At 39.8% G+C, this 24,739-nt stretch overlaps 1 protein-coding gene across 3 annotated transcripts in view; it reads left to right on the top strand.

The window, feature by feature from the left end:
- Positions 1-24,739, top strand: part of KCND2 (potassium voltage-gated channel subfamily D member 2) — a 494,989-nt gene that overhangs the window by 398,118 nt on the left and 72,132 nt on the right. For all 3 annotated transcript variants that reach the window (XM_044276996.1, XM_044276995.1, XM_044276994.1), the window contains exons 2-3: positions 4,095-4,257; positions 17,831-17,923. In XM_044276996.1, coding sequence (XP_044132931.1) covers positions 4,095-4,257; positions 17,831-17,923 — 256 coding nt within the window. The remainder of the gene's footprint in view (positions 1-4,094; positions 4,258-17,830; positions 17,924-24,739) is intronic.

The raw sequence follows: 24,739 nt of genomic DNA, 5'->3' as shown, positions 1-24,739 counted from the left end.
CTTCCTCTAGATCACCTTAGTGGGCTGAACTAGATGGACACATGTAATTTTTCTAATAAAATAAAAAGGAAAGAAGAAAATAACTTGACATCCGCTATGTCTTCTGTTTCTGTTTAATATTTGGTAGGTCTACTGGTATATAAATGCAACAACCAATTTACTAAGGACTAAATAGCATCTGAAGTCTTCCTGTCATAGTGCAGGCTAACTATAATGGTGCATCTACTTATGAGCCACTCCAATGAAAGAATGTGAATTGCCTCCTTAGCCACCCAAGTAAAACCTGTGCACCTAGGGAAATGTGTTTATGTTCATGTACTGGGTGCACGGATTTTATAAGATACAATTAACGCATTCTTGTTTCGGTTTCTAGTAACAAAACCTACAAAAATGGTGATGGGGATGCTTCAAGTTAGAATATACTAAAAAGTCTGTACATGACTGCCCCCTGCTGCCTGGCAGCATCCGATCTCTTACAGGGGGTTGTGATCCGCACAATTAACCCCTCAGGGGCGGCACCTGAGGGGTTAATTGAGCATATCATAGCCCCCTGTAAGAGATCAGGGGCTGCCAGGCAGCAGGGGGCAGCCATGTACACACTTCTTAGTATATTCTAACTTGAAGCGTCCCCATCACCATGGGAACGCCTCTGTGTTAGAATATACTGTCGGATCTGAGTTTTCACGATGTAACTAAAATCCGATGGTATATTCTAACATAGAGGCGTTCCTATGGCGTTCCCCAGTTTTAAATTCATTGGTGGCCAGTGCGGCCCCCCCTCCCTCCCTCTACTGTATTTTCATTGGTGGCCAGTGCGGCCCCCCCGGCCCTCCCTCCCTCCCTCTACTGTATTAATTTCATTGGTGGCCAGTGCGGCCTCACCTCCCCCCCCCCCCCCGATCATTGGTGGAGGGAGGGGGGAGGAAACACTGATCATGGACGCGGATGAACATTTTCCGAGTTTTCAACTGACCCATTGAAAGTCAATGGGTCCGCAGAAAATCACGGAAAACGGAACAACGGACACGGATGCACACAACGGTCGTGTGCATGAGGCCTAAACCTGTGACAACAGGTAGCTTTCAGATGTCTGAACTGAGACCTTTTTTTGTCGCACCATAGCCCCCGTGTATGTGAAGGTTTCTGAGAAATTTTATACTGTATGCCTTGTCGTATAAAATAGGCTGTACTGTTTCTTTGTTTATTGCATGAACTTTCAATGCACAGTTTTCTTTCAGTTTTTAGCAGATTCTTCTTTTTAACGATATTATAAAAACATTTAAAGAGTAACTAAACCTTTACATAAACTTTAAATATGTTATCCCTAATGCCCTAATAAAACTATCTCTAATATACTTTATTATACATTTTCTATTTTTACTACACTTTTCTCTGCCTAAATTGTACCATTACCTGGTGCGCTTAAAACTCTGTTCCCTGTACACAGCTGACAGCTCATGGGGCTGCAGCAACAGACACGCATGCAGGAGTGCACATTGCTGCTCCTGCCATGCCCCGGAGATTTACTAACTCCTGGCATAGCACATGGGTAATCGTTAGTAATTGTCCAGGGGGTAGGGGCAGGAGCAGCAATATGGCTTCTGCCCATACTCCCTGCGCTGCTGCTGCCCATTCATAAAATGTGTACTCCGTACTCCATACACCGCTAATCTGTCAGCGGCGTACAGAGAACAGAGTTTTAAGCGCACTTCCAGAGCAGAGGAGAATGGAGTTTGGTGCTAGAACTGAAGCACCAGGGACAAGTTTTATTTTAAATTCCCTCATTCTGGCAATATTGAAATGGGTTCCCGGTCCTTTAAGACTCATATGTATGTGGAGCGAAAACAATTACCGCCTTCAGTACAAAAAGAAAGCTTAACGTTAACGGCAATAGTCTCAACTAAAGAAGGCACAGGTCCATCGTAGTAGAAATCGGATTCTATACTAAGCAATGCTATTCACCTTTTATTTCCCCTTTAATTGTAATAAGCAGTAGAAGAAATGTACTATATGATTGTACTTACCTCTACAGATAATATATGATTGTACTTACCTCTACAGATAATGATTGTGGTGTTCGTTTTAATTGATGTACAGTGAGTGAAGTGGAAAATATGCAATATGATTTCTCTATAAGAAATGCACATATGTTAATACAATCACAGTAAAAAAAAATCTTACAATTTGCAGAAAATAAAGGTGCAACACCTTACGCGGAGTGTGAGCTTTAGTGTGCTTGTAATTGGCAGTCTGTGTACGTTCTGGAGGTAGGGGATAAGAACTTGCTTTTAATGGTTCATTATGCCATCTGCTGGGCATTTTGCTTCAGAAATGTACTTTGTATGCATAGTGCATGGAAATTGCTATAATAAAATATTTTACAATAGATAAGGCCTATACAGGTCCCCAGTCATAACTGTTTCATAACATCATTTTCACCCGCTCTTGCTAATGTCCTGTATTTAGTTCCTGGGATTTTTATTAGTAAAATTTGTTATTATATATATATATATATATATTTTTTTTTTTTTTTTTTTTTTTTTACATATAATACGGCCAGAATAAGATGCATCCCACAGTGTCTTCTGTATCTCATCTATTGTTATGTTTTCATGCACAGCAATGCTGGAAACCATGGGGTAGTTTGGGTATTTATATGGTAAATGGGTGAGGGCCTTTTTGCAGCAGATGCCATGGCTAAATCTGCATGATTTAGTGGGTCTAATCCAAGCGTGGCTACCCACCACAGTTTCTGTGCAGAAACAGCGTCTAAAGGGGATGTGACTTTTTTACGTGAATTTCAAATCTGCACGAAATATTCCCGAGACAGTTCTCAGTAGGATGTGGACTTCATAAGGATTTCAATACTTTCTGAAATCCGCATGAAAATTCAGCTGTGTGAACATACCCTAAACCAGGCATCCTCAAACTGCGGCCCTCCAGCTGTTGTAAAACTACAACTCCCACAATGCCCTGCTGTAGGCTGATACCTGTAGGCTGTTAGGGCATGCTGGGAGTTGTAGTTTTGCAACAGCTGGAGGGCCGCAGTTTGAGGATGCCTGCCCTAAACATTAGAGACCCAAAATGAAAGTGCATGTGCAGATGTTATTGCACTGTAAACTTATGGTTGTAAACTGTTCACATGCACATTTTACGCAAATGAGACTGCTGAATCTGTGTATCAGAAATGAGACTGTGAGGAAGAAGTCCTGACATGCATAATCTGACCGTTATGGTGACAAGTACATACTCATTCATAGACGGCCATCTTGAAAATCACCTGAAATCTCGCGCCGTTCAGTATTCGGCGCAGGCGCAGTGAGGGAAGGATGCTCGGCGACTGCTGGCTTCCTCACTGCGCCTGCACCGAATACTGAATGGCGCAATATTTACACTGCAGGCATGACTGGCGGGAGGAGAGCAGCGCTGCCCTGGCCCTGTCAATCAAGAGAAGAAGGGCGTGAAAAGAGGTGGGCAAACGGAGCCTCTAGGAGCAGGTGCAACACCCCCCCCCCCCCTGCTCCTAGAGGCTAATCAGCATATTATAACAGGTTGTTTTCTCAATAAAGGCTTTAGGCAGTGAGATGGCACTAATATAGTTATGTTCAGCTGACATTAGCACATCGCCAGCTTAATACCCATTTTTCCGGTGACAGAAACCCTTTACATTTTGATTCTGACCAAATTAGTACTTTTGCACTGTAAGAACTAAGGAGACAAATTTTATTGCATTCATAAACTGACAAAGCATATACAGTACAGTGCACGTGTAACATAAAATAACGCAATGTATATTCATTTAACTACCGAATAAATCTAACAATATCTGCCAAACAGGAAACTTGGCACAGCATTCTTTGCTTTCTGTTCTGCATTTCATTAATCCAGTCCCAAGACAGATAATTGTTCCAGTTCTTTTACTAATAGGTTGTTTTGACATTTGTTATATTCTGCTGTATTTTGGATGTTAACATAGCACAGAATGAGGAAGACGTTAATAAATGGGATTCTTTTTGGTGAGCGGCTCAGTGCATTTAAATTGCATGTTGATCCAATTTCTGAATTCGCTCCATATGTTGGTTTCTTTTCTGTAGGTACGGTGATATGGTTCCAAAGACTATAGCTGGGAAGTTATTCGGTTCCGTATGTTCCCTGAGTGGTGTGTTGGTCATTGCATTACCAGTACCTGTAATAGTCTCCAACTTCAGCAGGATCTACCACCAGAACCAACGGACAGACAAACGGAGAGCACAAAAGGTAATAAAATACACAACATCATAATGTAGCTAATATTATGTTACAAGAATGGTGCTAGTAGTGGAATTAATGCTAATTAAGTAGTAGTAGTAGTAGTAGTCCAAGTGAGTTTATCAATGCAGAAGATCAGTTTGCTATTTGTCATGTGATGTGATATCAGAATGTGTTTCTTTTATTTTTCATAGGACTGCAGGTAGGTTTTCTAAATAACTGTATCTTAGCCTTGGCCCAGATGCTTGACAGGACCCAAAGGTTCCCTATAATATATGAAGACACCAGTATTATAAATGGCGTATGGTAGATAGGAGCCCTGTTATAGATTTTGCATGGGGATGAGCAGCTTTATATTGCTCCTCTGCAGTAAGTTATGATCGTTATAAACTTTAAAATGTCAACTTCAGCTCTGCTACTTCTGTATGTACAGTATGTTATGTTAAATTTAATGGGGGGGGGGTTGTAGTTATGTTATAGGTGTATGTATGTGGAAGGGATGGGGGGGTCATCATTTTTATTCCCAATTTATAAAATGCTAAGCTACAGGTACAGTGTTTCACTAAAGTCAAGTAACTCCCACCAAATTAAATGGGTTGTCTGGCCAATGATTTTTTAAAGGATCAGAATAGCTGATCTATACTTACTGGTCCTCCTGACACACAGGCAGGGGCAGTCTGGGCCAGGGGGTAGGGTGGCATATGCCCCCTGGGCCGGTGCCCAGTACATATAAAGGTCCCCCCAGGGCCAGATTAACAATGGTCCACTTGGAGCAAGGCCCCGCAGTGAACCATTGCTAGCGGGCCCCCAGTTACCAGGTCGACTCATTCGGTTTCTGGGGTCCCTGCACTCAACTGTGTTTGCGCCCATAGGACGCATATACAATTGAACACTTCACAGTGCCAACGGGACAAGAGAACAGCTGGTTCACTGCCCGGCTGGCATATTTCCATGATGGAGGTGACGCAATGATGTTATCGTGCTGCCCACAATGTTCACAGGAACAGAGCCTTCAAAAGAGGCCAGGCCTGCATTGCTCCTTCATGGTGGCACAGTGAAGAAGATGTATTTAAAGGGGGCACAGTGAAGATGGTGTATACAAAGGGGGCATAGTAAAGATGGTGTATATAAAGGAGGTACATTGAAGATGATGTACAGGGAGTGCAGAATTATTAGGCAAGTTGTATTTTTGAGGATTCATTTTATTATTGAACAACAACCATGTTCTCAATGAACCCAAAAAACTCATTAATATCAAAGCTGAATATTTTTGGAAGTAGTTTTTAGTTTGTTTTTAGTTTTAGCTATTTTAGGGGGATATCTGTGTGTGCAGGTGACTATTACTGTGCATAATTATTAGGCAACTTAACAAAAAACAAATATATACCCATTTCAATTATTTATTTTTACCAGTGAAACCAATATAACATCTCAACATTCACAAATATACATTTCTGACATTCAAAAACAAAACAAAAACAAATCAGTGACCAATATAGCCACCTTTCTTTGCAAGGACACTCAAAAGCCTGCCATCCATGGATTCTGTCAGTGTTTTGATCTGTTCTCCATCAACATTGCGTGCAGCAGCAACCACAGCCTCCCAGACACTGTTCAGAGAGGTGTACCGTTTTCCCTCCTTGTAAATCTCACATTTGATGATGGACCACAGGTTCTCAATGGGGTTCAGATCAGGTGAACAAGGAGGCCATGTCATTAGATTTTCTTCTTTTATACCCTTTCTTGCCAGCCACGCTGTGGAGTACTTGGACGCGTGTGATGGAGCATTGTCCTGCATGAAAATCATGTTTTTCTTACCTTGCAGACTTCTTCCTGTACCACTGCTTGAAGAAGGTGTCTTCCAGAAACTGGCAGTAGGACTGGGAGTTGAGCTTGACTCCATCCTCAACCCAAAAAGGCCCCACAAGCTCATCTTTGATGATACCAGCCCAAACCAGTACTCCACCTCCACCTTGCTGGCGTCTGAGTCGGACTGGAGCTCTCTGCCCTTTACCAATCCAGCCATCTGGCCCATCAAGACTCACTCTCATTTCATCAGTCCATAAAACCTTAGAAAAATCAGTCTTGAGATATTTCTTGGCCCAGTCTTGACGTTTCAGCTTGTGTGTCTTGTTCAGTGGTGGTCGTCTTTCAGCCTTTCTTACCTTGGCCACCTCTGAGTATTGCACACCTTGTGCTTTTGGGCACTCCAGTGATGTTGCAGCTCTGAAATATGGCCAAACTGGTGGCAAGTGGCATCTTGGCAGCTGCACGCTTGACTTTTCTCAGTTCATGGGCAGTTATTTTTGCGCCTTGGTTTTTCCACACGCTTCTTGCGACCCTGTTGACTATTTTGAATGAAACGCTTGATTGTTCGATGATCACGCTTCAGAAGCTTTGCAATTTTAAGAGTGCTGCATCCCTCTGCAAGATATCTCACTATTTTTGACTTTTCTGAGCCTGTCAAGTCCTTCTTTTGACCCATTTTGCCAAAGGAAAGGAAGTTGCCTAATAATTATGGACACCTGATATAGGGTGTTGATGTCATTAGACCACACCCCTTCTCATTACAGAGATGCACATCACCTAATATGCTTAATTGGTAGTAGGCTTTCGAGCCTATACAGCTTGGAGTAAGACAACATGCATAAAGAGGATGATGTGGTCAAAATACTCATTTGCCTAATAATTCTGCACGTAGTGTATAAGAGATGTGTTTATGCAATGTGTTGGGTAAAGTTTGAGTGCTGAAAAAGACTATTGTTATACTGGGGTGTTTTTTCTACTTTCACAAAGTTTAGGAAGGCTGGTCCTTGGTGCACTGAACACTTGGTGTAGTTAAAATATTGGTCACGTGTATTTATTTATGAATGGTCAATCGTATCAGGTCATGCAGCGATCCCTTGAAATCGGGCGAGTAGCCACCCGCTGCAACCTCCTGACCCCAGGCACCACAGAGTCAGTGATAGGTCGTGACACCCTTGTGACATTCTGGCACTGTATTTATTATGAGATTGGTTCTGGCACTGTATGTATTGTATGAGCTTGGTTCTGGTACTGTATTTATATGAGATTGGTTCTGGCACTGCATGTATTGTATGAGCTTGGTTCTGGTACTGTATTATATGAGCTTGGTTCTGGCACTGTATGTATTGAATGAGCTTGGTTCTGGTACTGTATTATATGAGCTTGGTTCTGGCACTGTATGTATTGAATGAGCTTGGTTCTGGGGCAGTATTTATGGACTATACTTAGTTCCAGTGTTGTGATTATGTAGTGATGTTAGTTCTGGCACTGTATATATTATATAAGCTTGGTTCTATTACTTTATTTTTTTGTACGAGGTTGGTTCTGGGGCAGTATTTATGGACTATACATAGTTCCAGTGTTGTGATTATGTAGTGGTGTTGGTTCTGAAACTGTATTGGTGGGTTAAACTTGGATCTGATACTGTACATTGATCTGATACAATTTCTAATTGCAGATTTAGGTGTAGATTAGGTGTGGTTTTACCACAGATTTCACCCTTTTTTAGAAAAGGGTTAAATCCGCTGATAAAATCACAAACATAACTGACATGCTGGGGGTTTGAAAAGCCGTACAGCAGGTCAATTTCAGCACAGAAAAAATCTGCTAAGTGTACATGAGATTTGTGTAACCAAATTTGGTGAAGATCGGTCCAGTGGTTTGGTCGCGCATAAAGAACAGACAGACAGTGACCTCCACAGTGGCGGCCCCTTTAACATTGACCTCTACAGTGCCCGAGTGTCTAGTACACTTTGCTGCTACTGTATTACGCTGTGGTTTTTCCACACGGGAATCTGCATGGAAAACATTCAAATACTCCGCAATGTGAGCAGGTGGCCTTAACTGCCAAGGTCACAAACTACTTAAAAACAGGTTAAGGATGGGCCACTACACATGAGCCAGTGCTGTGCGCTTGCCTCTAGGGCTAAAATGTGCCTGCCAGCCGCTGCACACTGGAAATGACTAATAATGTTACTCAAATGCAATTACCATTAACTATTCAGAAACTTCATACCAAAAAATTGTTTTTGTCCAATGTTCTGCGGAATGTTTTTCCAGACAAAAATAGAAACAATTTAGTTCTACCCAAATGTTACTAAACTACAAGATGCATTAATTTCCCATTCAGGCTGCCAGTAATTAATGTGGTGACCAGATTGTTTAGCCACAAACAGTATAACGATAACACTGGTTATTAATCCGGTCAGCCTATGTATTGGAGATGCCAGTCATTGTCTCTTAATTAATATTATTATTACAAGCTATGTGGAAATCAAGGGGGAGATACAGTGCCTTGGAAAAAGTATTTATATCCCTTTGAATTTTCCACATTTTCTCACTTTACACCCACAATCTAAAATGTATTTTATTGTAATTTTATGTGAAAGACCAATATAAAGTAGCAAATATGTGTGAAGTTAGAAAAAAATGATACATGGTTTTCAAAATCTTTAGTAAAGAAAAATCTGAAAAGTGTGGTGTGCATTTCTATTCAGTCCTATGTACTCTTATACCCCTAAATAAAATCCAGTGTCACCGATTGCCTTCAGAAGCCTCCTAATTAAAATGAGTCCACCCCTATGTAATTTATTAATAACTACAGCTGTTCTGTGAAGGTCTCAGAGCTTTGCTAGTGAACATTAGTGATCAAACAGCATCATGAAAAACAAAGAACACACCAGACAGGTCAGGGATAAAGTAGTAGAGAAGTATAAAGCAGTGTTGGGTTACAAAAATATCCCAAGCTCTAAGCATCTCACGGAGTGCTGTTCAATCCATTATTCGAAAGTGAAAAGAGTATGGCACAACGGCAAAGCTACGAAGATATGGCTATCCACCTAAACTGACACCACAGGCAAGGAGAGCACTTATTATAGAAGCAGCCCATGGTCACTCTGGAAGATCTGCAGAGATCCACAGCTCAGGTGGGACGATCTGTACACAGAACAACTACTAGTCGTGTACTCCACAAATCTGGCATGTATGGAGAGTAGCAAGAAGAAAGCCATTTTTGAAAGCAAACCATAAGAAGTCCCATTTGCAGCTTGCCACAAGCCATGTTGGGGACACCGCAAACATGTGGAAGAAGGTTCTCAGATCATACCAAAGTTAAACTTTTTGGCCTAAATGCAAAACACTATATGTGGTGGAAAACTAGCACTGTACATAAACCTGAACACACCATCCCCACTGTAAAAACATGGTGGCAGCATCATGATGCGGGGATACTTTTCTTCAGCATGATGTGGGGATACTTTCTGTTTTCTTCAACAGAGTTGATGGGAAGATGGATGGAGTAAAATACAGGACAATCCTGGAAGAAAACCCTGGTAGAGGCTGCAAAAGACTTGAGACAGGGGCGAAGGTTTACCTTCCAGCAGGACAATGACATTAAACATACATCCAGAGCCAAAATGGAATGGTTTCAGGCAAAGCATATTCATGTGTGAGACTGGCCTAGTCAAAGTTTAGACCTAAATTCCACTGAGAATCTGTGGCAAGACTTGTATATTGCTCTTCAAAGACCTCTTCTTCCAATCTGACTGAGCTTTTACTACTTAGCAAAGAATAATGGGCAACAAATTCTACAAAGTATTGAATACAAATGCACCCCACACTTTCCAGATTTTTTTTTATTACAATTTTTGAAAACCAGGTGTCATTTTCTTTTCACTTCACACATACCTGCTACGTCTACGTGGTCTATCACATATATATGTATAACAAGAAAATATGTAAAAAATGTCAACAGGTATGAATACTTTTTCAAGTCAGTATACTATGAACACATATTACATATGCCAGTCTTAGTCTAAGTTCATCAGTGGAAAATGTCCCAAATATAATAAGAGCATCATGCCTGTTAATAAATTTGGCACATCCTTTGGAAGTCCGTGTATCTGAATTCCAAATCTTTGGCAGCTATGAGGTGAAGATTTCATCTATAATTGATGTAAATAATAGTGCATCCAGCAGGCCCCAGGAGGCTATGCCTCATCCTGCTAAGCCCTGACCTTTTTTCTTGCCACTTTTTAAAAGTTCAAGAAGCGCAAAAGGTTGTAAATTATCGAGCAAATATAATGTGCACCGTATATTGCAACTTGTTCACTTCACAAATGTGGTGTAAAGGATTTAATAAATGTGTCTGATTATTTCCAACAGAAAAATCATGATTCTAGCAAAATATGTATTATGGTGCAAACTATTATGATCAGAAGGCTACCTTGGCAGCTTGAACTATATTCATGAGAAAAACAAAAGTATACCATCTTTGAATTCTATAGTTTTACATATCGGGACGTGGGCCACATGTAGCCTCAGAGCTGTACGTGTTAGATGTATATTTGAAACAATCATCAGCAAATATAATAGGAGAAAGTGAATGGAAGACTTTGCCTAACAGACTGGAATATTCTTTTTCTGTACAGCTCGGAGACAAGAACAACCTGTTCTTTCACACTAGCGTTTTGGTTTCTGTTTGTGAGATCCGTTCAGGGCTCTCACAAGTGGTCCAAAATGGATCAGTTTTGCCCTTAATGCATTCTAAATGGAAAAGGATCTGCTCAGAATGCATCAGTTTGCCTCTGTTCCGTCTTTATTCCGCTTTGGAGGCGGACACCAAAACGTTGCTTGCAGTGTTTTGGTGTCCATCTGATGAAACTGAGCCAAACGGATACGTCCTGGCACACAATGCAAGTCAATAGGGACGGATCCGTTTTCACTGACACAATCTGGCACAATAGAAAACGGGTCCGTCCTCCATTGACTTGACTTTCAATGGTGTTCAAGATGGATCCGTCTTGGCTATGTTAAAGATCATACAAACTGATCTGTTCTGAATGGATACATGCGGTTGTATTATCTGAACGGATGCGTTTGTGCAGATCCATGACGGATCCACACCAAACGCGAGTGTGAAAGTAGCCTTAGCAAAAGTTTGGGTTGTATGAGATTTAAAAGGAGTTTCTTTTTTTCTCCAGAAAGAATGCAACTCTTGTCCATGTACCAGGCACAGCCCATGGACAAGAGTGGCGCTGTTTTTGGGCAACAAAGGAGATCTTTCATCTGATCTCAGACAACTACTTTTAGGGTGTTTTTACACGTACTGTAAATTAAATGCCATGGACAAATTCACAGCAAAATCTGATTTGTCTTACACAAGGATTTTCACCTGGATTTGCCATAGAACAGTTCTATTCACATTGCAAAGTGTAACTTAAGAACTGCATGTAAAACATGCAGAATTTGTGGTTTATTTGCCCATGGTGTATACTTTATAGAATATGGAAATCCACCCTAAACCCCCCCAGTCCAACAGTTATATTTACTAGCTTGTAGCTTGTATGGGGACACATCCCACCACACATCCTTTATGGCCATGTCGTAATGTACATATTCTAGATGGTTTGCCTAATGCAGAATACAGAGTAAGCTTCAGATATAGAACAATCGTTTTTATTAAATTACTTTCACAAAGTTCTTAGCCACCATCATACAAATCCATTAAAGTAAATCTATCACTTATACAGTCAGGCCACAAAACTATCGACCTTAAGTCTATGTGAATATCTGATTTTAGGTTTCATCAATGAGCATTTCAGCACAATGCTATGGTGGAGACGCAGTGTATTACAGGAATAAATTGAACAATTACTTTCTGACTTTTAACTAGGAACTCCACTGCTGAGCTAATACATCAGCCATATGAGCATCCAGGGAGTAATTTATGAACAGATCAATTTGCCTTTCTGAAAAACCAGATGTCAAAGTGCTAGCAGTTCATTCTCAGTCTTAACTCAATGGCACGCAAGAAATAGGAAAGAAATTGAACTCTACAAAAACAGAGTCACCTGACACTTCCAAAGAATACACTTCTAATTAGTTTTGCTATATCAATTTATTTCTCTTTTAGTATGAGTCCTGAGAAATGAAAAATCACATATCTTCCACCGCTGTCTTTAATTAATGTAGATTTCTGCATTACCTGTAATATATAATTATTGGTGAGCACCGGCACAGCTTGACACGTGAAATATATTTATTTTAATTGATGTAGGCAGAAGTTCTTCTTGTTTCATGAGTGATGAGTCTCCAGTGGAAAGGTTCACAATAGGATGTAATAACTGTCCGCAACATACACTGGTGCTTGAAAGTTTGTAATCCCTTCAGAATTTTCTATATTTCTGCATAAATTTGATCTAATACTATATCACAATCTCACAAAGTCCTAAAAATAGATAAAGATAACCAAACCAAACAAATGAGTTACAAATATTAGACTTAATGATTTATTTATTGAGGAAAATGATCCAGCATCACGTCTGTCAATGTCCAAAGTACCTGAACCATTCAGAGTTAGCTGATAATTTTAGGCGAAATTAGAGTCAAGTGTTTTCAATCAATGGGCTGACAATGAGGTGTGAATGGACGACATGTTTTATTTAAAGAGCAGAGAACTATCAAAGTCTGGTCTTCACAACACATGTTTGTGGAAGTGTATCATGGCATGAACAAAGGAGTTTTCTGAGGACCTCAGAACAAGAGTTGTTGATGCTGTTGTTCAGACTGGAAAAGGTTACAAAACCATCTCTAAAGAGTTTGAACTCCACCAATCTACAGACAAATTGTGTACAAATGAAGGAAATTCAAGTCCATTATTACCCCCTCGTAGAGTAGCCGACCAACAGAGTTCACACCAAGAGCAAGGCATGTAAAGGTTACAAGGAAACCCAAGGTAACCTGTAAGCAACTGAAGGCCTTTCTCACATTAGCTATTTATGTTCATGAAGGACGCTAAGCAACAATGATGCACATGGCAGGAATGCAAGGAGAAAAACACAGGTCTAGAAAGAAAAACATTGCAGCCATCTGCAGTTTAAAAAAAAAAATCACCTGGACAAATCAGAAGGCAATTAATGTTTTTATTATCACCAAAATAGATCCAAAAGTACCAATATGTATACGGTAACTCGCTGGAATACTCAACCTAATAAAATACACAAAAAAAGAATTTTTTTTTTTTTAATTATTAAAAATAAATGTAATTATTAAATTTATATGATCATTAAATGAGTAAATTCCTTTATAATTAGTCAATCTTTATTAAACATGATTAAAATACAGTAATCAATAAAAAAAGTTATTACAGTAGGGAAGCAAAAGATAATGGTGCCACTAATAATGCATCATAATTAAATATCCAAAATAAATATCAAATTCATAATTTCTAAGCCTAAATTGTCCACTTTCAAAATGTGTATAGGTACAAATGAAGCCTGAATGTATAGCCTGTCTCCAGACCTTGCTATATGCAGAGACCTCACCTACTGGACCTTAGAAGTAATTACTACATTCACCAAGTGGAACTGAAATATGGCAAAAGAATTAACTATCTTAGTAACATACCAAAGTGCTGCTGTGCGTGTGGCAACCTACCTCAACACGCGTTTCGCGTTCAAGCTTCATCAGGAGGAGTCTAATTTTAAGGTAAATGTACTATTGACTAATGCAGAGTTTATTGAAAGGATAGGCACGCTTTAACCACTTTCTGCAAAGTCAAGTACATGTACGTGGGGGAAATGTGGTGCCTTACCGCATTCCCACGTGCATGTACATGATGGGATCGGGCGGGTGCAGAAGCTGCACCTGCTCGATACGCAGGACGGGCCCGACTGTTACTGGTAGCCGGGCCCCTGCTGCATCCACCAGCATCGCTGTATGTGGTAATGCCGATGGATTAACGCTTTCACATGCCGTGGTCAGCGCTAACCTCGGCATGTGCTGGGTTTACAGAGGGAGGGGGCTCCCTCTGACACCATCAGCCCCCCGCGCTGCACTGGCAGGGGGCCAATTGTTGCCATGTCAGACCCAATGTCTTACACAGGCATCGGAGCCTACCAGCTACGGAAGCCCACGAGATCCAGCCTGAGGGCTGGGTCTCCTAGGCAACTGTCAGCGTATTAAGACATAATGTATTGTACTGAATTGAAACAGGATTCAAACCCTGAAAATGTGAAGTCCCACAGTGTGACTAATAAAAAAAGTAAGAAAAAGTGAAAAAAGTGTTTTTTATAATAAAAAAAATAAAAGTTTCAAGTAAAAAAAGAAAAGCGTCCTTTTCCCGAAATAAATTATTATTATTTTTAAATAGGGAAAATAAGTAAAGTAGACATATTAGGTATTGCCACGTCTGTATCGACCGACTCAATAAAAATATTATATTACCTAACCCCTCAGGTGAACACCCTCAAAAAAATTGTTTTTTGTCACCTTACATCACTAAAAGTGCAACACCAAGCAATCAAAAAGGCATATGCCCCCCAGAATAGTACCAATATAACAATCACCTCATCCCGCAAAAAATGAGCCCCTACCTAAGACAATCGCCCAAAATAAAAATATGGCTCTCAGACTATGGAGACACTAAAACATGATTTTTTTGTTAAAAAAATGCTTGAATCGTGTTAAATGTAAAAAAAAGTAGATTTATTAGGTATCGCCTCGTCCGAAACGACCTGCTCTATAAAAATACCACATGACATAACCCCTCAGGTGAACACAGTAAAAAATATAAAATAAAAACTATGTCAAAAAATACATTTTTGTCACCTACCACATCACAAAAAGTGTAATAGCAAGTGATCGAAAAGTCATATGCAACCCAAAATAGTACCAATCAAACCACCATCTCATCCCACAAAAATGAGACCCTACCTAAGACAATCACCCAAAAAATAAAAAAAAACTATGGCTCTCAGACTATGGAGACACTAAAACATGATTTTTTTTGTTCCAAAAATGATGTCATTGTGTAAAACTTAAATTAAAAAAAGTATACATATTAGGTATTGCCACGTCCACAACGACCTGTTGTATAAAAATATAACATGACCTAACCCTGCAGGTGAACACCGTAAAAAAAAAAGTGTTGTCACCTTACATCACAAAAAGTGTAATAGCAAGCGATCAAAAAGTCATATGCACCCTAAAATAGTACCAATCAAATCGTCATCTCATACCAAAACAAATTAGCCCCTACATAAGACAGTGGCCCAAAAAATAAAAATAAAACTATGGCTATCAGAATATGGAGACACTAAAAAATTTTTTTTTCAAAAATGCTTTATTATGTAAAACTTTGGTATTGTCGTGTCTGTAACAACCTGCTCTATAAAAATACCACATGATCTAACCTGTCAGATGAACATTGTAAATAAAAAAAAATAAAGGGCAACCAAAAATCATATGTACCCTAAAATAGTACCAACAAAACTGCAACCTTATCCCGTATTTTCCAAAATGGGGTCTTTTTTTTTGGAGTCTGTACTCTAGGGGTGCATCTTCAAATGCGATATGGCAACTTAAAATTATCCCAGTGAAATCTGCCTTCCAAAAACCATATGGCATTCCTTTCCTTCTGCTCCCTGCCGTGTGTCCTTACAACACCACATATGGGGTGTTTCTGTAAACTACAGAATCGGGGTAATAAATGTTGAGTTTTGTTTGGCTGTTAACCCTTGCTTTGTTAGCGGAATATTTTTTAATTAAAATGGAAAATCTGCCAAATAAGTGAAATTCTGAAATTTCATCTACATTCTCCTTTAATTCTTGTGGAACACCTAAAGGGTTAACAAAGTTTGTAAAATCCGTTTTGAATACCTTGAGGGGTGTAGTTTATAAAATAGGGTGATTTATCGGTGGTTTCTAATATGTAAGCCCCAGAAAGTGACTTCATAACTGAACTGGTCCTGAAAAAATTGGGTTTTGGAAATGTTTTTGAAAATTGTAACTTCTAACGTCCCCAAAAAATAAAATTTCATTTTCAAAATGATCCAAACATGAAGTAGACATATGGGGAATGTAAAGTAAGAAAGTAAAGTAAGAACTATTTTTGGAGGTATTACTATGTATTATAAAAGTAGAGAAATAGAAATTTGGAAATTTGCCAATTTTTCCAAATTTTTGCTAAATTTCATATTTAAATAAAATATTTTGACTCAATTTTGCCACTGTCGTGAAGTACAATATGTGACAAGAAAACAATCTCAGAATGGTCTGGATAAGTAAAAGCATTCCTAAGTTAATGCCACATAAAGTGACACATGTCAGATTTGTAAAATTTGGCTGCGTCCTTAAGGTGAAAAATGGCTGTGTCCTGAAGGGGTTAATATCAAACTGTCATTTTCTAATACACTTTACTTATCTGTGTGGGCTGTATCTGGAGATCAGAACTCTAGTCTAATGACTCCATCCAGGAAACAAGACAGAGTTTATGTCAACAACATGCTGACTTTTTCTATTCTTCAGTCTTCTGGCCATGTTACCACCACAGATAAGTAGATTGTGACAGAATCCTTCCCTATGTAAAGAATGCATGTGCAAACACTGGGGCAGGGCTGGCCAACCTGCGGCTCTCCAGCTGCTGCAAAACTACAACTCCCAGCATGCCCAGACAGCCTACAGCTATTAGCCTACAGCAGAGCATGGTGGGAATTGTAGTTTTGCAACAGCTGGAGAGCCTCAGGTTGGCCAGCTCTGCACTGGGGTATAGATTCTAGCACCACCTACTGATCATCCATCGTCATGACAGCTTAATACAGATTAAAGTTATTGTACTGAGTGAAAAGAAAGCACCGCGGAACTTGAATGCTAGTGCAAATGATTATTTTAGTGATCGCATGACACATGTGGCAGTGCCGGCCGCGACATCTCTTGTTTTTCATACCGTATTAAAGTTATTGACCTATACTTAGGAAACCGGAGTACCTGGAGGAAGCCCACACAAACCCGGGTAGAAGATACAAACTCCATGAAGATTATGCAAATGAGTTTACATGACAAAACTGTATAGAAAGGTTATTAAATATCATGCTAGGACAATCAGAAAACTTTTTGTCACCCTAATGATAATGATCTAGGTGCGCAGATCCAACCAAGCCATCCAACAATTATGAAGTAACTTTGAGGCTTACTGGCTCCCAGTCAGATGAGAGCTGGTTTTGAATGTCTCACAGTGCACAAGTCTGTCATTGTAAGGTATGCTGGCTGTTATCTGTCTTATGGATAGATTGCTGGCTTTTTGCATATAGCCTTTGTGTGTTTGTCTATTGTATGTCATAGGTAATGGGAGTCCAAGATGCATCCATCCAATGCTTTTTTCAAACCATTTTGGTGGTGTTTCCATAAATTTCTAACCTTTTTCTGTTAACCAGACACCCTCTCTTCTTCAGAGCAGGGGGTGCCTGGTTTAATGCTCGGGTCTCCCATTGATTTTCATTGTGTTTAATTGTGCACAAGCATACACAGTATTCGGCCGAACACTGCGATGTGCCGAGCATAGCGATGCTCGAGCCGAACTGCTGTTCGGCTGAGCATGCTCGCTCAACACTAGTGATAACATTACTGACCCAATGAATGAAGATATGTAAAGGTCCTGGATTTTTCATTTTTGCAGCTAATGTCAAAGGTGGAGCTTTATTTCACAAAATGAACGCTTGAATAGTAATGGTCTATGTGGGTTTTAAATGTACTAAAATACTGTGGTTTTATTATGCAGAAATCAAGACTGGCTAGAATTCGGGTGGCAAAAAGTGGAAGTGCAAATGCTTACTTACAAAGCAAGCGCAACGGTTTACTAAGAGAGAACCAGGTAATGTTTCTTTTTTTGTTGCTTAGTATTTATTTCACATTTTCTTATAATATGTAGATAGATAGATACTGTGTATATGTATATATATATACAGTATATATATATATATATATATGTGTGTGTGTATATATATATTATATATATACCGTATACAACTATGTAGCAAGTTCCCTCTAGTGGTGGCTTCAGGTAGCCAGCATAACTTTTAGGCCCCTTTCACACGGGCGAGTAAGGGGAAATAATAGCATTCTGAATACAGAATGCATAGTACAATAGGGCTGGAGAGGTTAAAAAAAATAATAACAATAATTTTACTCACCTTAATCCACTTGTTCGCGCAGCCGGCATCTCTTCTTTCTTCATCTGTGAGCAATAAGACCTCACGTCACTACGCTCATCACATGATCCATCACCATGGTGATGGATCATGTGATGGACCATGTGATGAACACAGTGACGTCATCAAAGGCCCTATTGCTCACAGATTAAGACAGAAGAGATGCCGGCTGCGCGAACAAGTGGATTAAGGTGAGTTAAATTATTTTTAATATTTTTTTAACCCCTCCAGCCCTATTGTACTATGCATTCTGTATTCAGAATGCTATTATTTTCCCTTATAACCATGTTATAAGGGGAAATAACACAATCTACACTACAGCTAACCCAAACCTGAACTCCTGTTGCAACTGACTCCATATAAGGGTTCAAGCACACGACCATTATCAGCCCAGGAAGCACTACTCTGTGCCGACTTTTTTCCATGAAATCATCCACATTAGGGCAATTTCCATGAACTCCAGTCAAATGTCTCTTAAAAAATTGCTACCCCCTCTCTTATATAGTCTGCTTCTTTTGAGCATATTGACATATAGTTTTGTGGGTAAAGATTCAGCATAACGCGATTTATTCATTTAAAACTGTGGTCTTTCTATACCTAAATGGTCACTAACTTTTCACAGAGTTTTGCAAGTGACCATAAGAAACTTAATAATATGTCTTAGCAGAAGGAAATGTCTAGTTCTCATGTTATCAGGTGTTTGTAGGTGGGTATCCAGGATGGGAACAGGTCGCTAAAGGATCAGATTATACATGTCAATACAAGTTTATGGAGAGGTAGAAGGGAAGGAGTGAGTAAAAGGTTAAAAAGCAGATTATTCTCTACTCTCTGTGTGCAGTAGGTGGCTCTACCCACCATCTACCCAACATCTCTGGGAGAACTGCAAAGCAGACATGCAGCAAGCAGAGGAAAACCAGTAAAAATAACAGATACTTTTGATATGGCCAGATGGTGTTCTCCTGTGCACACTGAACTAATGATTAATGCAAAGCTATTTGAAAGGTTAGATATGCTTTAAGTATACAAACTTATACAGGGAATGCTTACCTATGCTAAGGAGACGCTGTGAGAATATGATCAAATAACCACCATCCTCCTTAGGGCGGGTGCACGTGATGAGACTTGACAAAGGTCATCTGAACCGATACATCATCATTTTCTTCAAATGGATACACAATCGTATACTGCTGATATTGGAGAATTATATGTAAACATTGCAAGGACTATGCAATAAATAAGAAAACATATTTATGCATGTGTACTGAACTTTTACTTAACTATTGGTTGGGTTGAAGAACCCTTCTGGTTGCACCACTGCCGGAAGTGTTATACTGATTACACTTCCCCATATACCAGGGCTGGCCAACCTGTGGCTCTCCAACTGTTGCAAAACTACAACTCCCAGCATGCCCAGTCTGCCTACAGCTATCAGCCTGCAGCAGGGCATGGTGGGAGTTGTATTTTTACAACAACTGGAGAGCCACAAGTTGGCCAGCCCTGCCATATACATTTAGCAGTGATTGACAGCTATCTCTGTATACACACTTACATAGAGAATACTGTCAATCACTGATAACACCTCTTCCACGTACTACAATCAGTAACTGACAGCTATGTATACATACTTACACAGAGAATGCTAAATCACTGATAACACCTCCCCTGTGTGCAACTATTAGTGACTGACAGCTATGTATACACACTTACACAGAGAATGTTATCAGTAACTGATAACACCTCCCCATGTACAACCATGAGTGACTGACACCTATATATGTATACGCACTTGCACAGAGAATGCTATCGATCACTTATAACACCTCCCTGTATACTATGATCAGTGACTGACAGCTATCTATATGTATACTTACAGAGAGAATGCTATGAGTCACTGATAACACCTCCCCTGTGTATAACTATCAGTGACTGACAGCTATCTATGTATGCACAGAGAATGCTATCAATCACTGATAACACCTCCCTGTGTACAATTATCAGTGATGGACAGCTATCTATGTATAAACACGTACACAGACCATGCTATCAGTGACTGATAACAGCTCCCCTGTGTGCAACTATCAGTGACTGACAGCTATGTATGTATCCACACTTACACAGAGAATGCTATCAGTCACTGACAACACCTTCCCCGTGTACAACTATCAGTGACTGACAGCTATGTATGTATAAACACGTACACAGACCATGCTATCAGTGACTGATAACATCTCCCCTGTGTACAACTATCAGTGACTGACAGCTATGTATACACAGTTACACAGAGAATACTGTCACTGATAACACCTCCCCTGTGTACAACTATCAGTGACTGACAGCTATCTATGTATAAACACGTACACAGACAATGCTATCAGTCACTGATAACATCTCCCCTGTTTACAACTATCAGTGACTGAAACAACAATGGTTGTGTGCATGAGCATTAGGAGCTATAAAACATTTCCATCAAACATTTGTTTTATAGTTTTACATAAACCATTAAATTGCCTAATTAAAAAGCACGAAACCAAACTATCATGTGGCTATGTTGACAGATAAATACAAAATATTTGACTTTTTGAATGCAGAGAAGGAAAAAATAAAATGTTTTTGCTCACACCACCTACCTCTGTGTACTCAACTTACATCAACTACCTTTGTGTACTCAGCTTACATGCAACACCATATATACATAACTTAAACATAGCACTTTATTGTATTCAGCCTGCATATAGCACTTTAAATCAAGTCTACACGACATTCCCCCCAATAAATTATTGTTTACCCAGTCTGCACATAGCACTTTCTTGTACTTAGTCCACATACAACACTTTATTGTACTCAGCTTGTGTTTCACATTATATGTACCCAGCCTATACTCAGCTTGCATATAGCACTTTAAACCAAGTCTACGTAACATTCTCCCCAGTACATCAAACTGGTCTTGTTTTTATAGAATATAAATAAATACGTTTTTAAATCCAAATAATTGTTCCATTGTATACCAGATGAGTGTGCCATCACAACTATACATTTTCATCATGGAAAGTAGACACAACTTTAAAAAGTATTTTACAAACCGGATTCCAAAAAAGTTGGGACACTAAACAAATTGTGAATAAAAACTGAATGCAATGATGTGGAGATGGCAAATGTCAATATTTTATTTGTAATAGAACGTAGGTGACAGATCAAACGTCTAATCCGAGTAAATGTATCATTTTAAAGGAAAAATACGTTGATTCAAATTTTCACAGTGTCAACAAATCCCCAAAAAGTTGGGACAAGTAGCAATAAGAGGCTGGAAAAAGTAAGTTTGAGCATAACGAAGAGCTGGAAGACCAATTAACACTAATTAGGTCAATTGGCAACATGATTGGGTATAAAAAGAGCTTCTCAGAGTGGCAGTGTCTCTCAGAAGCCAAGATGGGTAGAGGATCACCAATTCCCACAACGTTGCGCAGAAAGATAGTGGAGCAATATCTGAAAGGTGTTACCCAGCGAAAAATTGCAAAGACTTTGCATCTATCATCTACAACTGTGCATAACATAATCCGAAGATTCAGAGAATCTGGAACAATCTCTGTGCGTAAGGGTCAAGGCCGTAAAACCATACTGGATGCCCGTGATCTCCGGGCCCTTAAACAACACTGCACCACAAACAGGAATGCTACTGTAAAGGAAATCACAGAATGGGCTCAGGAATACTTCCAGAAACCATTGTCCGTGAACACAATCCACTGTGCCATCCGCCGTTGCCAGCTGAAACTCTACAGTGCAAGAAGAAGCCATTTCTAAGCAAGATCCACAAGCTCAGGCGTTTTCACTGGGCCAGGGATCATTTAAAATGGAGTGTGGCAAAATGGAAGACTGTTCTGTGGTCAGACGAGTCACGATTCAAAGTTCTTTTTGGAAATCTGGGACGCCATGTCACCCGGACCAAAGAGGACAAGGACAACCCAGGTTGTTATCAACGCTCAGTTCAGAAGCCTGCATCTCTGATGGTATGGGGTTGCATGAGTGCGTGTGGCATGGGCAGCTTGCATGTCTGGAAAGGCACCATCAATGCAGAAATATATGTTCAGGTTCTAGAACAACATATGCTCCCATCCAGACGTCATCTCTTTCAGGGAAGACCCTGCATTTTTCAACAAGATAATGCCAGACCACATTCTGCATCAATCACAACATCATGGCTGCGTAGGAGAAGGATCCGGGTACTGAAATGGCCAGTCTGCAGTCCAGATCTTTCACCTATAGAGAACATTTGGCGCATCATAAAGAGGAAGGTGCAACAAAGAAGGCCCAAAACGATTGAACAGTTAGAGGCCTGTATTAGACAAGAATGGGAGAGCATTCCTATTTCTAAACTTGAGAAACTGGTCTCCTCGGTCCCCAGACGTCTGTTGAGTGTTGTAAGAAGAAGGGGAGATGCCACACAGTGGTGAAAATGGCCTTGTCCCAACTTTTTGGGGATTTGTTGACACCATGAAATTCTGATTCAACATATTTTCCCCTTAAAATGGTAAATTTTCTCAGTTTAAACTTTTGTTCCGTGATTTATGTTCTATTCTGAATAAAATATTAGAAGTTGGCACCTCCACATCATTGCATTCAGTATTTATTCACGATTTGTATAGTGTCCCAACTTTTTTGGAATCCGGTTTGTAGTTGCAAAAATGTAAAAAAGGCAATTTTATGTGTTTTTTTTTTTAATTTCCCAGACATAACAAAATGCTAAATTAAAAATGACATAAAAAATTACAGAAATAAAACATTTAAATAGTTGAATAGAAAAAGGTTATTGCTTTCGTATCCACATGTACTGACAGGAGGAAATGACTTGGTCTTGAACTGGTTAAACTGCTGTGATGACTCTTTTCGGAGATTTGGCTTGAATATAAGTAGATTACGGTAGCTCTTTACAGGTAAGAAATTAGGGAGCAATTCATGCATTTCACTTCTGACTGAGCTGCTGTTTGCAGTCAATAGCGGATGGAAAGTTCAGACAATAAACAGATGTTTCATGGCGTTTTTCTAGAACAGAACATTGGCTGGTGTTGATTTCCTGTCACAATTCAATCCATCGTATAACTGTTAAATATTCATGTCTGATTATGTCTACAGGTAGATTAAGGGAATAGGAGACCTGGCGTGTCCAAGTAATGCATAAGCATAAATTGTTATTCCTGTAACCCTCCCTTCCATTACCATATTGTACATTAGCTAGACAATTAAGCATATGTGGCAGCTATCCAGTATGTGAGGACAGAATTAATAGCAGCTCATTTTACCTAAAACCTCATCATGTGCTTTAACATTAGGTTGTTGAATCTAATCCTAGATAGTTAAAACTGAGCTATAGCTATAACAGCGGTTGACTGCCAGTGTTCCCAAGTAAAACAGATATGCTAAAGACATTTAATGATATTTCTTAAAGGAGTTGTCCCACGGAAATCATTTTTCACCTATAAACAGGATGGGTCATAGATATCTGTCTACCTCAGCCCCATAAAAGCAAAAGGATCCGTGGACCAACATGCGCAAAACCACTCCATTCAGAGAGGGCATCCAGTGACCCCTCAATATTAGGATTGCGTGGGGTCTCAGCCGTCGGACCTCCTGTGCTTCAAATTACCTATCCTGTGGACTATTAACTTTAAAGGAATTATTAATCTGTATGCACCTTGGAGTCTTCATTTACTCAGCAGAGTTTAGATGAAGAAATGATCCTGGCTGCAACCTTCAGGCATCAGTATGACCATCACATCGACCTTAACTTCCATGCAGTGTCGGACTGGGGTACTTAGGGCCCACCAGTGTAACTGATTCTGGGGGCCCACCTTAGGGCTTCTGCACACTAATTATTATTATTTTTTCCGTGTCTGTACCATTCACTTCACTTTAATGGGGCCGCAAAAGACTCTGTGTGCAATCCGTGTCTGTATGTCCACATGGCCATTCTGCAAAATGATAGAACATCTCCTATTATTGTCCACGTTACAGACAAGGATAGGACTGTTCTCTTAGAGGCCGGCTGTTCTGTTCCGCATAATGTCGAATGCACACACCCACTGATATATAGAACATATATAGCACACACCAATCACACATAGGAAACACACAGTGCACACACCAAGACACTTAAAGGGGTTAAAGGGGTTGTCTATCGGTAAAGGTGTTGTCCTATGCGCACTTCCAGCTTTTCCCTATAGTGTGTAAGCACAGCCACCACTGCTGGATTACACGGTAATAACCATGGATACGTGCTGTACAAGGCCAGTTTTAGACAAAATGTGGCCCTGGACATAATCAAAAGAGGGGGCTCACATCTTGTAATAATGTGCTAAAAACACAGTCTGATGTGTTTAGTAGCAATGCCCTCCATATTGCGTCAAATAATAATAACGCCCCTACAGTACTCTAGTAGTAATAATATAACCATAATGCTCCCAGTGGCTCTAATGTCCCCCTGTAGT

Source organism: Bufo gargarizans, chromosome 2, assembly GCF_014858855.1.
Source record: "Bufo gargarizans isolate SCDJY-AF-19 chromosome 2, ASM1485885v1, whole genome shotgun sequence".
NCBI classification, from domain to species: Eukaryota; Metazoa; Chordata; class Amphibia; order Anura; family Bufonidae; genus Bufo; species Bufo gargarizans.
The sequence above is the reverse complement of the archived record's forward strand: the minus strand, read 5'-3'. Positions and strand labels throughout refer to the sequence as shown.